This window comes from Panthera pardus, unplaced genomic scaffold (genome assembly GCF_024362965.1).
Source record: "Panthera pardus isolate Hobbes unplaced genomic scaffold, ASM2436296v1 HiC_scaffold_22, whole genome shotgun sequence".
Taxonomy (NCBI): Eukaryota; Metazoa; Chordata; class Mammalia; order Carnivora; family Felidae; genus Panthera; species Panthera pardus.
This window is the reverse complement of record NW_026526788.1, coordinates 53617030-53632726: the sequence shown is the minus strand read 5'-3', so window position 1 is coordinate 53632726 and position 15697 is coordinate 53617030. Positions and strand designations below refer to the sequence as shown.

At 43.6% G+C, this 15697-nt stretch overlaps 1 protein-coding gene across 9 annotated transcripts in view; it reads right to left on the bottom strand.

Annotated features, from left to right (window-relative positions):
• PLCE1 (phospholipase C epsilon 1) overlaps positions 1-15697 on the bottom strand; it is a 321468-nt gene that overhangs the window by 90085 nt on the left and 215686 nt on the right. For all 9 annotated transcript variants that reach the window (XR_008424888.1, XM_053909742.1, XM_053909736.1 and 6 more), the window contains 3 exons: positions 10124-10269; positions 5169-5427; positions 3403-3608 (listed from right to left, as the gene is read on the bottom strand). Coding sequence is in view for 8 of the 9 variants with exons in the window: in XM_053909742.1 (XP_053765717.1) it covers positions 3403-3608; positions 5169-5427; positions 10124-10269 (611 nt within the window). In the remaining variant the exon portion in view is untranslated. The remainder of the gene's footprint in view (positions 1-3402; positions 3609-5168; positions 5428-10123; positions 10270-15697) is intronic.

The following is a 15697-nucleotide window of genomic DNA, read 5'->3' as shown; positions in this document are numbered from 1 at the left end:
AAATCAAGAGTTGGATGCTCAACTGACTGAACCATCTAGGCACCCCACAAAGTCTTTATTAATGAGTTTTATAGGTTGTATAAAATATAACTGGAGTGTTTTTTATAATTCAGATGTTCCCAATCTATAGGAACTAGAAATAAAAAGAAGCTGAGGTTAGCCCCTCTACAGTAACAAGAAATGCCTTGAACACTGCAGGAGAAAAGACCCTGTCTTGTACCGAAAATGTGGTCAGGCTTATGCCCCAGCTCTGTAGGCATCACATGGGCAAGTGACTCCATGGGCATCACTTCTTCATCTGTACAGGGGAGTTGGATGAGTTGACCCTAAAATTCCACTGACCTTTTGAGATTCTCTAAACCCTATTCCTTTCCTGCTGAGGACTTGAACTTTTTATAATCACTTTCCTGGGGTTTCTGTGAGTGCTTCAAATGGGTTTTCTGGCAGGAGTAGCTGGGAGATTTGAGAAAAATTATAAGAGAACTCTGCAGGCTGGGAGAAGCAATGACCATGAGATTGTCCCTTCTTTCTTTGATGTAAGTTTCACAGAGTTGATGGCTGCCACAGGAACAGGGCTAAAGGTTTATAGAGTCTTTGTTTCGGCCAAATCAACAACAAAGCATGGGTCCTATGGGTTTTGGGACCTGGAAATCCCTTTGCCACACACATCCCTGTGCTGGAAATTATAACATGGGGCTCTGGTTCAGGAATAGGTTCCCCAGGCCTGGCAGATGGTCCCAGGAACAGGGCTTGCTGATTTGGGTTCAGTGAATTCTATTAAATAACCCCACCCCCGGTTTTTGTGTTTGCTGGTTCTTTTCAGAGGAGCAGCTACTTGGGGTAAAACAAACTATTTCTGGTACTGAGTGACCTAGCTTTTAATGTGATTTTAACATGGCTTCAGAGGATATTTGCATTTTTGTGATTTTTTTCCCCTTCTAAGACTGCTTACCAGTAAAGGCTGGAAAATGGGAAGTGAAAGAGCAACATTCTTGGGATGTAGATGATAAAATGATTAGAAAGGGGACAAGAGAATAAGTAGAAAATTGGGAATGAAAATTTCTGGAGAAGTGGTTGGATGAAACAAGAAATGTATTACTTGAAGGAACTCCAGGCCAAAAAAACCATCAAAAAGATGTTAAGGGAAACTCAGAGGCTAAGTCTCTAAGGCTCAATCAAAGGCAGCGTTCCTAAAAGTAGTTTAGAAAGGTTGACATCTTTAAGTGACACCTCCCACCCCTCCCCACATTGCCCCAAGAGAAGGTTGTTATAAAGAAGAGCCATCTGAAATTCATTATTTTATCTATTCAGGGATGATGTATCTCTCCTAGTAGGGTGTAACAAAGGAAAAGGCATGCTTCTTCTCTAAATCATCTGTCTGATTTTTCTTATAAATACCGTGAAACTTATCATGGATCATGACTGTCTCTTTCTTTTGGTCACTAAGAATTCTCAGAACAAAATTTAGTCACTGTAAAGACTGGATAGTACACACTTGATTATGTTTTACTTTTTCCTATCCTATTTCTCTTTTCCCTTAATATCATCAATTATTTATATTTATTCACTTTGTATTGTTTATTTATTTATTTTGAGAGAGAGAGAGCGTGAGAGAGAAAGAGCGGGGGGTGGAGAGAGAGGAAAAGAGAGAGAGGGAATCCCAAACAGGTTCCTTGCTGTCAGTACAGAGCCCAACATGGGGCTTGATCCCACAAACCATGAGATAATGACTTGAACCAAAAGCAAGAGTCAGATGCTTAACTGACTGAGCCACCCAGGTGCCCTTATTTACATTTATTCTTATAAGCATCTACAAAATCTTTTGTGAAAGGAGTTTAGTATATACCTAGATACCTATAAACACAGATAGGCAAGTAAAGGCAGATATAGATTAAGGACTTAAATGGTTATGAGATGCTTCCTGTGCAGACATGTGTTTATTTATCAACGATCCTCTCTCTGCATATACATTGCTACTAATGTCGACAACAGTTAGTGAGAAAACTTTCAAATAATCTTTGATTTGAGATAATTAAAAAACAAAAAACAACTGGTAGAAGCTACTTGTGAGACATTTGAGCTTTAGGGCCCAGACACTGTGGTAAGATTATTCTTTGAGCACTTGGGTCCTTTGGAGGAATCTGGAATACAGGTTTATCTCCTTAAAACATAACAGCATTAGAGATTCAGGCACAAAGCATTCATTTCTATGTTCACAACAGATTCTAAGGATTTAGCTCTATAAATCCAAAGAAATTATTTTCTGAAAACACTGTTCCCTTCCCAGTATAGGCTCACACACACAGAGACAACCAGAAAAGGCTTTGCAAAACAAACTACAAGGTCTTATAAATGCACACAATTGTGTATAAGGACTCAAAGACAACTGCAAGGTATGACTCATGAGTACTGACTACAGATAAAATCTTCCATGGCAAAGATGTCAAAGCCAGTACACAGGTTTTAGATGGGGCTAGAGGATTCCTCTAGCTGGACCAGGCTCTGCCATTTGAGTTAGACTTTCCCATGAACAAATGGCCTTGAAGAGGCACAATATATGCCCCAAGACCACTGATTTCTGAACTTGTCATGTAGTTGTGGGTACACATGTCTAGGTAGGCAGCAACGGCTGTAGATAAACAAGCAATTGGAACAACTGAACAGTTTTAAAGCTACAGATGCCACCTTGCAGAACCGTGTTTCTGGAAGTGAGATCTCTCTCTCTCTCTTTTAAAAATGTTTATTTATTCTTGAGAGAGAGAGGGAGAGGGTACGTGAGCAGGGGAGGGGCAGAGAGCGAGGGAGACAGAGGATCCCAAGCAGGCTCCAGGCTCTGAGTTGTCAGCACAGAGCCTATGTGGGACTTGAACCCATGGACCATGAGATCACTTCAGCCAAAATCAGATGCTTAACCAACTGAGCCACCCAGGCACCCAGAAATGAGATCTTTAAATAACCTGACTTACAATCACCCAGAAGCTTAGGGGAGCTCCTAAAAAGACTGATTTCAGGGTGTCACTCCAGTCCTAATAAATCAGTGTATTTGACTTAAAAATATATTAATGCTTGTCCCTGTGCCCCACCCCATGATCAATAACAATTATTTTTTACAGAAGCTATGAAATTAATAAATACCATGGTTCTAATCCTAAAACTTTATGTGTTGAATTTTTAGAAATGACAGGATAGCTCTAGCTTATTCTTTTTAAAGAGATAACAGGTGGCAAGAAGTTAAATTACGAGCGGTAAGTCTAGAACAAAGCAGCCAAGTTAGAAAGGAAAATTCAAATTCAGAATTGGTAGAGTCATGGTGGGGTTTTGTTAGGAGTCCACCTAACACCAAACTGAGATAGGAAAAAGGAAAAAAAATGAGCATCTCTCTTTTTACAGTGTAGAACTTACTGCCATCGGGCTTTATCCCTTAAGGAATTTTTCCTGGAGCTGTTTCCTTCACTGGGGCTGTCCTCCTCCTCGGCCTCCAGACTTCGGCTGCAGCTCCTGATGATCTGAAAGATGCTGTTGACTGTGGACTCTTTCTCCGAATTCTTTAAGCCATTATGTCCCACTCGTTGTAAGAAATTATCTTGTCCGCTGTAATCGGCTACAAACTACAGAAAAACATACCAAGAATTTGTTACTGCAACTTCATGTACTGTGTCTTAAATAAAAGACTTGGGTAGGGAAATAAAAGCACAGCAGCCATAAATAATGGCACTTATGCCTATTTCTTATTGAAAGAAAAAGAAAGAGCCTCCAGGAAAAACATTTTTCGTTTCACCACATGAGCTATCGGAACTCACTCTTGTTTCCACTAAGACAATTTTAGTTCCTGTAGGAATCAACGCTCCGTTTCAAATTTACAACACAAAAAGCAGCATTATTTCAAGGCTCCCGAGGGAGAAGATTAGCCCTACTTTGCCGAGGAAGGGTAGGGTTGTTTTCTCCTGGCAGAGAGAATTGAGAAAAACCATGACAGAAGTCCATTCTTCTATGGAACCAGATAACATTCCTGGGGCCCAAGGGAAACACAGAGAAAGAATGATGTTTGCTTTATTTCCCATATATCCTATGGTAGCACAGAGGTTTCCTGGAGGTTTTAAAGCTCTTAGAGTTTGTATTCATGATCAGGAAGTTTCTCCCATCAGAGGTAAGCGCTCCAGCTGCACCACTGGATGTGGCATCCTCTGCGTCTAAGCTGGTGTGGGTGTGCTAGGGAGGGCTTGTGTTAAGCTTACTCCTCCATTTACTGCACTTTTATCTCCCTGCATAAGCCAGAGAGATGCAAGCTGGTAGTGTTACCTGTGCCTGTCAAGGGCTCTTAAGTCTCCCTGATACCAGGTGATGCCTGGTTCCCAGGTGACACAGAGGCTGAAGTTTTAGGAATCTTCTCACGGCCACCGAGAAGGGGTGTATGTGAGTGTGTGTGTGTGTGTGTGTGTGTGTGTATGTGAGGTCAGTAGTGTTGCTGTTGCCATGGTGACAATGATCCTAGATTTGGGTTTGAAACTGCCAGCTATGGACTCCTCAAAATTCTTGGTAAAGTTCTCCCAATTCAGTCTCTTCTTTCATTTCTAAACACCATCTAGGGTGGTTTCCTTATTTTCTTCAAGTTTCTCTGAGCCCTTTCTCTCCAATGCCCGATACACTGAGTCAAAGCTCACAAGGTCCTCTCCCCTCTGGGAGTCAGGAACAAGAAGCCACGGGCCTGGGAGAGGTGAGACAGCCGTGATCAGAGCCTGGAGCTCGTCTTTACATGAGATGCCAGCTTCTCCAGGGTCCTCCCACAGAGGAGGAAAGCAAGGCAGCGTTGACCTCCCGCCATGTTTTCTTTCTCTGATTCAGAAAACTTACTACTCTTGCTTGACTTCTCTTATCCTCTGCATACAGACATTCCCACCCAATGAGAGAAGAAAACCCCATCATCCCTTAAAAAAAATCAGAGAACACCCATTTTCACTGGTACTTACACACTGCCCCATTCAAGCTAATTTAACAAGAAGAAGCCCCAAACAGTGCTAGCCAGCATTTTTTTTCTCAGGAATTTCCAAGGACCTGTTACCCAGCACAACAGTGACAACGGATTAGCCTAGGCTCAGCAGGTTCTTTCTTGGCCTTAGTGAGTGAGGAGCCAGGCAGCAATAAAGACTTCAGATTTTGAAAGGACTCACCTCTAGAGTTTCTTCTTGGGAATTGTACCTCGGGCAAAGCTTCATGAGGCCGGAGGCTCCGTCTAGTACTTCACAGAGCTCCTTCAGAAACACCCCACAGAACGGAACCACCTTACAGCCAGGTATGTGCAGAGCCCGCGTGACCACCTTCTTGTACTCGCAGGAAGATTCGTGCTGAGCCATGGCATCCTTCAGGCTCCTCATGGTCTCTAGGTCAGACTGGTCCATAAACTGCCACATTTTTAAAACTTTTCTTGACCTATTGTAAGTAAATGATGTTTTTTGAGACTGAAGGAGAAATAATATCGTTTGTAGTATATAGCCCAAGCTCCATGCAAATTTATTCTTTTTGCCTCAGTTTTCACTGTTTTGATATTTATTTAGGACTCCTATCTCCACCTACTTCCCCAAATGAGGTATTACTTTTAATTAAAAATTGAAACACAAAATTAAATAGGACAGATACAAATAACACATGTTATTTGTGGAAGGAGTTAATTTTGGAAGGTGGGCATTAAACCTAGGTTTGAATTTTTCTGGCAGCTATAGCCGAAAGGGAAACCTAGTGGGTCATATGGTTTGTACAGATATTTATGGAGGACTATCTGCAGAAAACATGGTGCGTCCACTCCTCTTGATATTTAAAATGTTATCCTTGGATTAGGCCAGTTTCTCAGTAAAATACATGAAATCTGTTTTGGTCTCTTTTATAGAACTGCTTTTACTAAATCCAGCTTTGACGTTAAGCCACGGGTTATCCTAAGGGACATGATCTTAAAATACTATTTGCATAACAGGATGTTAGATGGGACTTTTCCTATGATAAACTTGCTGCTGACAACAACAGGTGACATGGTACCCCACTTCCTAAAGAGAGGCACCAGCTCATCACAATGGTACCCCAACAGCTCTGCCCTCTGTGGTATATAACCGTCCATCATGCCATGCAGAATTGGCTCTGAGCAGCCAGGTAGGGAATATTTCTTTGGATAGAGTTGTCAGAGCCCTCTATATGTGAGAAGGAGAGGACCATCCCAGGGCAGGGGCTTCAAGTGAACTCCATGGAGAGGCTGACCTTTGTCCTGAGTTTGTTGATCACTGGTGTGTGACTCCTGCCTGGAAAAGTCTAAAGATGAGAGGCTGCCTAGGGCTGCCCAAAGGTTCCCGTGGGCCTGTCCTGCATTTGCAGAATCTGGGAGGGCAAAACACTGTGTGTTTCCTGTGAGTCTGTAAGGGCCACCGTGAGGGGCAGTTCCACGTGTCCACGTGGCTGCCCAAGGAGGGATCCCAGCAGAAAGAGTCTGCGAGGACAGGGTTTCCAGAGCTGGAACCTGGGGACTGAGTGCACCTTGCTCCTTGCTGGCTAATGGTGCAGTGAGAGGTACCTACAGGGCAGCAGGTGGGGGAATGTAGGAGGAGTGACTGGGGAGGAACCCTAAAAGCACACCTCTCTTTGGGAGCACCTAGGCCAGATTATAACTGTCCCCATCAAGGGAGACCTTTGCTTCCTTTACCCCATCTCCCTTCCTCTTTCTTCTCCTGTCCACTTTTTCTGCAAGGACCCCGAGCTGGAGTGAGAAAAGATAAACCCCGTTCTCCTGCTCCACTGCAGGTTTCTGAGATGTGTTGGGCTGTGAAATGTGGGGAAAAGGTGACACTTTAAACCAAAGGTGAGGTTGAAATTTTGATTTATATCAGACTGGATTAAAAAATCACTATGTCCAAGAGAAGACATTCAAAGGACATAGAGAAGTACAACATGACAAACCCCATGCACCAACCTCTCCATTTAAAAAATAAAACATTGGGCTCAGCTCAGGTCATGATCTCACAGTTCATGAGTCCTAACCTGACATCGGGCTCTCTGCTTTAAGCACAGAGCCTGCTTTGGATTCGGTGTCTCCCTCTCTCTCTGCTCCTCCCCTGCTCACTCTCTCTCTCTCAAAAATAAACATTAAAAACAAAACATTAATAATGTGGTTGAGACCTCAGTGGGCTCCTCCAGGAACACATACTCCTCTTTCCCTCACCAAAGTATGCTTCCCCAACATAGGTATAGATCACCCAGCAGTTTGTAGGGATGTGTGAGTGCTTTTAAACTTTATATAAGTGGTGTCACACATTAGGTACTCAGGCATCCTGCTTTTCTTGCACAGCTGTGTGTTTCTGAGATTTATTCATGCTCATGAGCAAAGGAGAATGAGACAAGTTATTGACCCCATCAGTGACCGGGAAAGCTATATAGGACCTCCCAAGGTATGACCCAGAGCAGGGGGCAGGGAAAGTCAGTCAGGCAGGTTTGAACAACAGTGAGGTCAGGAAACTAAAATTGTTTCCTGATTTCACCCCACTGAGTCCAGCCTGCCCTATACCTGGTTTCTTATAAGGTGGTAAGAATCCCTTTTGGGGCATGAAATGGAAGTGTGAATAAACTAAGTGAATAAATGAGTGAGACACAGTTCTCATTATTTAATTGCCCTTGTTTCTGTGAGTGACAGTAGTCATACTACATTTGGGGGCACAAGACAAACCTCAGCAAGATCAATGGTTTTTTGTTAGATTGAGCACTGACACTGTTTTAAAACTTTCTTTTTCTGTTTATAAAGGTACTAGATGCTTGTTGTAGAAAATCTGGAAAATACCAAAAATATAGAAAACCCACCCATAGTTCTACATCCACAGGCAACATTAGGTATATTTCCTTCCAGTATTTATTCTATTTGTAGATGTATGTTCTGAATGTTTTATAAATGTTGTTGTATAAATATTGCTGAGGCTATTAAGTAAAGACAGCCTTGTTCCCAGATATTTTTATGCATTATATATTATGTGTTTTCCAATGATATCAAACATTTTTCAAAAACATTTTTGGTGGTTAAATAATATTCCATTGTAAGAATACATCATGTTATTTCATTCATTTCCCCACTGATATTCATTTGGGTTATTGTATTTTTCATTTTTATTTTTTAAAATTTATTTATTTATGTATTTATTTATTTATTGCTCATGAGTGGGGGAGGAGCAGAGGGACAGAGAGAGGGAGAGAAAGAATCCCAAGCAGGCTCACTCCCTACTGTCAGCACAGAGCCCAATGTGGGGCTCGAACTCATGAACTGTGATATCATGACCTGAGCTGAAAATCAAGAGTCAGATGCTTAACCAACTAAGCCACCCAGGCGCCCCTGGGTTATTTTAAATTGACACCATGATTGAGTAAATATTGTTATATGTAAATCTTTTTACTTCTAATTGTTTCTTCCAATGATCCACACCTCCCTGTGTAGCACAGACCCCACCCACAATCAACCAGTGCTAGTCTTATGTGACCAGTATAATGTAGTAAAGTGACAGTGTGTGACTTCTGAGGCTGGGTCATAAAAGGCACTGCAGCTTCTGCCTTGTTTTCTTGTCATTCACTTCGGAGCAAGCCAGCTGCCATGCTTTGAGGACAGTGATGTCCAGAAGAGAGGAAGTGAGGTCCCCAGCCAATAGCTGGCACCAACTTGCCAAACACAGAGGAGAAGTCACATTCAAATAGAACTATGTTATCATAATGTAATCTTTTCTTTAAAGAAAAATACCAGAGGTTCTTTGTAGAAAATTTATCACAAAGAGAATCCAATCATCCAAATCATCTCCTGTTCTCTCAGTATTTTTTCTATTTTTTCCTTCTTTTGAGCCATGCCTGATACATTTGTATGTATCATTTTGAATGCCAATGACACAGTCATTTGAGTTTATTCTTAGTTAAGAAAGCTCAAAAGGACAAAAAAAATTCCAACTCTGAACAATTTCTTTTTTCCCCCAACCACGAATCCCTTTGCAGGGATCTGGAGAATCAAAGAAAAATCCCGATAACGTTAGGGAGCAAGATCTATTTATAGTGAGAACCCTCACTGGGAAGGTGAATCTCAGACACTGAGAACAACAGGTTCACTTTATGGGGCCTCACTGCATGCCAAACATGCGTGCTAAACACTTTGTACTATCTCACTAAATCCTGGGTGAGGAAGTAGGTGCTTTTTATTATTATCATCCCCATTTTACAGATAAAGAAACTGGGGCTCAAGGAGGTCGAGCACCTTGCCCAGACCACACAGCTATTCCATGGGGGAGCCAGGATTTGATCCCACTGTTCTGACCCAACAACTCATGCTCTTCCTCACACCACATTGCCTTCCATTAAGAGTGAGGGGCAGTTACTTTATGCCGGGTAACTGAGGCTTGAAAGGGAAAGAGGTAGAAGACTTTATTGATAAAATGGTGATCTTATTATTAGCTTAGTGGAGAAGGCATAAGAGCAGGATATCAGAGGTGAAGGGCAAGGACTCTCAAATCAAAGCTGCCTGCATTCACATCCCAGCCATTCCAGGTGGCCTGGGGTGAATGACTTAACTTCTAACTTTAGTTCCTTCTTTTGCAAGATGTAGGAATTTATAGCATCTACCAAGAAACTGTTATGAGAATTAAAATATTTAATGCATAGGAAATGCACAGCCCAGTGCCTGATACGTAGTAAGTGTTCAATAAAAATAAGAACTACTTTTATTGAATGCTTATTATCAGTGTTAGCCATTCCCAGGCAGTGGCTGGGATTCTACAGTGCTGAGGCAATTCATAAGGCAGAGCTGCAAAAAGATAACAGCGGGGTTTATAGGACACAGAGGGTAAGCAGCGGTCAGTGATGGGGCGGATGGAGTTATGCAAGCAGGAAATTTTACCCAGCTTGGCCAACAGATCAGAGCAGACAGTTAATTAGGAGCATGACTGGCCATAGGGGCTGAATTCTGCTACATCTTTGAGGGGCAAGGTTTGTGGTGTTAGCAAAGGATAATGTATTTCCCGCAAATAATCACTACTAAGTGCCTGGTTTGGGTAAATGTGGTTTCCAGGGCGATTAATTCAGTGCCATTCACCTCGTACCCAGATAACTGTATTCCCCACTCCCATACCTGAGGCCGGCCAAGAACTCCATGACAGCATTGTAGTTGCCCATGTTCCAGCAGCATTTGGCCACGTGCACCAAATAGGAGAAGACTTCTCGCTTCTCCTCCATGGAGCCCGCCGTGAGGATCAGCCACGTTACCCAGGAGCTCACCTAGAAAATGCAGAGAGGGGATCCACTGAACCTATGTCCTGCAAACCCAAGGAATATTTTTTTCCACAGGAAAACTCTTTTTCTTTTCTTTCTTTCTTTTTTCTTTTAATTTTTAATGTTTATTTTTGAGAGAGAGAGTGTGTGTGTGAGCAAGGGAGGGGCAGAGAGAGAAGGAGACACAGAATTTGGAGCAGGCTTGAGATGTCAGTGCAGAGCCTGATGTAGGGCTCAAACTCACAAACTGCAAAATCTTGACCTGAGCCGAAGTCGGTAGCTCAACTGACTGAGCCACCCCGGTACCCCACTCTTTTTCTTTTTTTTAAAATCAGTTTAGTACTGGGAAATGAAAGACCCAGCTGAGAGATTGGAGGTGAAGCTCTGGGTCTCCATCACTGCTTTGCTATGGGATTCTGGGAAAGTCACTTCACTTCTCCATATTCTTCATCTTTAAAGTAAGGAGGCTGAAAGGTAATTCATGAACTCCCTCTCGATCCATAAACTTCCATGAGACTATAAGAAAATAAAGCCCAAGGATAATATTGATTAAAATACATATAAATACGTTTGACTGATGGGCAGCAAGATTAAATGCAATCAATGCACTTAGTCCATAAATAAAAGAATATTTATCAAGTAGTAAAATGCATGCTATCAAATGAAAAATGCAAAAAAATTATATATTTAAACTATCTTTCATAAACCCCTTATCTATTATGCTGCTCAAATGACTAACTAATAATGAACAGATACTTACATAGCACTTACTATGTGCCGGGTGCCGGGAATTATTCTAAGCACTTTACATATGTTAACTCATCTCTCACAACAATCTGGAGTCAGGGATTATTATTATCCTCATTTTATAGATGAGGAAACTGAAGGACAGAGGGCCTAAGAGATTTGCGCAAGTCTTCAACCCAAAGTGGTAAAGCCTGAATTTGAATTTAGGTGTGTGGGCCGCAGAGGTAGCACTATTAACCACTCACTAAATGCCTGATGTGTATACACAAGGTCTGGGATGAAAGTTATTCTAATGTGATTAGTTTTTTCTATGACACAGAGTAGAGTATAACATTTAATAATAACCTACTTCTAAGTCCCCCCCCCCCCTTTATGATACGCAGCCTCGATCCTCTGCTTAATCTCTAAGATTATTTTGCTGCTACCTATACTTTGGTGCTTGAATACTTGTGTTCATTTAAGTTACTTTCTCCCTCCTAGCTAATGTCTGGACTGATAAACTTAGTTGTTAACAAACCAAAGCCTTGGTCTTGACCCCACGTGGCCCATTAGCTGCACTGGTTCAGTAACAGTGCTGGCACCTGGGACCACCTCATTTCCCTGGCCTGAGGGAGAGTGAGGCCAGAACACCTGCTCATGGTGACCCACGACAACTGCAACAAAAAAAAGAGTTTAAGGTCTACGGCATACTGCACTTCCCTCCCACCCCCACCAGCCCCATTGATAAAACGGTAGGAAGGAATGACATTTAGTGCTGGCAGCAACCACAGAGGGCGGTCCAAACCCATTTTTCCAGATGAAGAATCTATGGCTCATGGGAGAAGTGATCTTCTGAGGTCACAGTTCTTGTTAATGTCAAAACTAGGACTCCCAGTGCGGTACTCTTTTATCTGATCAGGGGTGACAGTTTCTTTAAACTTGGCACCGCTTAGGTTTTCCTAAGCACTTGCTTAAGAGCTGCATATTTGAACACAGAGTCAGACTAAAAGGAGAAGACACCAAGGAGAGTACCAAAAAAATAATTAAAGCAATGAAAAAAGGAGAACCGAAGAGAGAGATGCTGAACACCTCTTTCCCTTTCTTACACAGAAACAAAAAGCAAAACAGTGGCACCAGGGACCTTCATCGATAAAACAGGGTCACACCGTGGGACCAGCCGGGAGTGCTGATGCAGGATGTGAGGGACCACCTGCCACCCTGAGCCCCTGCCCCAGCCCTGCCCCAGCCCAGTGGGCCCTGAGCACGCACCTCTGCTCTCAGCCTGCTCTGGACTTCGTGCAACATCAGGAGAACAGATCTGGAGTCAGACTCCTAGGACAAGCCTGGGTCCAGATCATCCTGCAAGGAATTCAGAGCCTCTTGGGAAGAGGAGAACCTAAGATGGCCATTTGTTCTGATCTCCCGGGGCTGTTTTGAGCACACAGGAGCCTTCTCGAGTCCCAGATCCATCCTTTCTCCTGCAGCTATAAGCGATTCCTTGCTCACTGTTTCTATGCCTTGTGCCCTCATCACCTGGTTACCCAGTGAAAAGTCACCTTTGTGAAACCCTGACTCTCCAGAGCAAGAAACTGTTTTGTCAATACTGAGTGTCATGGGTGTTCTGTGTAGTTTTTCCTTTCATGTGATTTGCCTTTAATGATCCCTATCCTGCTCTGGGAAACTGTGAGCAAACACTTAGAATCATAATTATTGACTCTTTGAGCTAGAAATTCAAACTCATCTTCTTAGAAATGAAAATAAATCCCCAAAAGTTAAAAGCGTTTCCCAAAGACACCTGATGCATTAGTTCTTGAGCCCTCTGGCTATATTCTTCTTATGGCTGTAGTTCCTTTTTTACCGAAACTGATTGCCAATCAGCAGCTCTGGAGAGTCACTGCTCTTTCAGGCTATTCTGGTCCCACACAGTGACTTACTAGTCTAGTGGCCTGAAAGGGTTAATCCATCTTCCCTTGGAGAGGCCAGCTTCACAGAGCAGACGCAGACCACCACGTGGTTGGTGCCTCAATCCTGATCATGCATCCAGATTTATTTCCTATCAGTCAAATCATTTTCCATATACTTTCCCACAATGTTAGGAAAAAAATAGCGATACAGTATTTCACATGGAAACCTAATTTAAACCAGCCGTTCCATCTCCAAGTGTGAGTCCCCAGGGCCTGGTTGTTGAGATTATGTAAGCACTGTTATCATAAACACACACACAAACGTACACGCACACATGCGCGCGCGCGCACACACACACACACACACACACACACACACATACCATCTGCGTACAGACTTCAGGGACAAAAAAAAAGTCTTATTGCGGACTGATGTATTTATAATTTTATAGGCATTAAGTGATGTGACTTTCATCACTAATTATGAAAAACGAATGTCACAAAAAAAACCCATAAGGATTTGGCAATGACTGAAAAATGTTGCCCAAGGCATAAACGGTGGTTGTATTTATTAAGTGGAAAATGGGATGTGTTGCCAATCCAGAAAGAATTTCAGGACACTGGAATAACACAGAAAAACACAAAAACTGCACATATAGAGAGTACTAAAACTCAAGTGTAGAGTAGAAAGATGTTAAATGTGGCAGATTACTTTGCCCTATTTGAATGGTTAGTACAGAATAAAGACAGAATCTGGCCCCTGCCTAATTCCGTAAGAGTCCCTCCCAGAGGCTCTGTGATTACCCTGAGGGCCTGACCCTGGGTACAGGCCTACAAACTCCACAACTGCTCCTCTCCAGACACTTCTTTTCTGCCTCTTTTGCTTTTGTCAGTACTCTCAGGCCTAGCCAAACTCAACAGCTTGCTCTCCTCACATCAAACACCTTGTTGGCATCACACAAGCTCAGTCTGGAAGGAATGCTTGTGCTCCATTCATAAATTACCTTTCCCTGGCCCCCACCATGTCCTGCCCGTGTCCTTTGTGAAGCCAAATCCTGACCTTGGCCACCAGGCCCCCATCAGTTCTGCAACCTCACCTTCGACCTTTCTCCACACTCCTGCTTTTAGGGAGATGACCAAGGCCTTTTCTCATTTCAGGGGTCTTCTATGGGATGGGTCTCCCTGGCCCCCAGACTTTGATTAGGTAAAACTGCCCTCAGGACCTGCCTTGGGTCCCATGCTTTAGAAGGCCTGTGATGGGGTGGAGGGAATGGGTCTGCCCAGTGTCTGTGCACTCACTTCCAGATCATTCATTCCTGAAGACTCAGGACTCCCAAGTCCCCTGTCTAAACAGCTCAATCCCACTTCTGGGCCTGCAAGAGCCTGGTATCTGGATCAGTCTTCCTGTAGGGAGATTATAACTCCAGGCCCAAAGGCTGGCGGAGGGCCTGTGGGTGTGTGGTGTGTGGATGGAGTTTGAACTGGAGGTCTGAAGTGTCCACACCCAGGCACACAAGCCAGGGTGGAAAGAGAAGGTGGGAAGGCCACAGGCTGGGGCCTTCTTTTTGCTTTGTCCTTTGTACTTCATCTTGGCTCCCCTAAGGTCAGGGGCAGGGCTGCCTTTAGGAATCTGATGAAAACATCACTTTCTTGAAGAGGACTGCTCTGATTTCCCATCTGGGCTGGGTGATGTGCTGGGCTATGTGGGGCCCCCAGTCTCCTTGACCCCAGACCCCCTGCACAGTCAGCACTGTGTTCCCCCAAAAGCAGACCCTGGGTCTGCCATGCCCACCAGTAGCAGTGCCCACAGTAAGTGCTCCATGAGACATGGCAAAGGAGTGAATGTGACCTCTTCTAGGAAGGCTTTTCTGATGCTCACCTAGCAACTCACATTCAACTTCTTCCTGTGACTTGATGGTGGATCCTGAGACCAAGCTCACATCTGCACTGGGATTCTCACTGCTGCAAGGATTTGCATCTGCTTTATTTTTATTGTATTTGTGTGTCTGACTCTTTCACATGGGTCTGTTCTGTCTCCCCCACTAGACCTTACGTCCTCAAGGACTAAGAGCATCTTTCCCACATCTCCAGTGTGGGGGTGCTTGGTGCCTCTGACCGACAGGCAGGCCACCCAGGGTCCCAGGAGGCCGCTGGCAGAGAGGATTCTCAGCCTCCAATTGGTCAGGGATTATATTTGGGAAAAGGCCTGAACACTTCCTACTGCTGTTCCCAGGTCCAGAAAAAAGAGACAAATGTCTTTGTGCCAAAAAGTTGTTTTTTTTTTTTTTAATATGCTGAGCAATGTTCATAGAAAGATGATCCTTTGTAGTGGTATCTGGTCCCCCTAACTGCAAGGGCTGGGCTCGAATGGTGAGATCTAAAGAAGACAGTGAAAACCCAGACAAAGCCGCTCTGTCGATATGCAGTGCACATTGACATCTGACCTTCGCAGAGCTTTCCTAAGACAACCCTTGAACCGTGGGCATGTGGGCATACACACACATTGTCTCACACACACACACACACACACACACACACACACACACACACACACACACCCCTGCCTAGGTAGCACTCTTCAAAATGCACATCACTGGCCTTGGAACCTCTAGTGGTAGTAGTAGGGTGTTTGTTGAAATGCAGATTTCAAGTTCTCGCCCAGAGTCTCTGAGAGCAGGTCCCAGGAAGCTGCTTTTTTTTTTTTTTTTTAATGTTTATTTTTGAGAGAGACAGACAGAATGTGAGTGGGTTAGGGGCAGAGAGAGAGGGAGGCACAGAATCCAAAGCGGGCTCCAGGCTCCGAG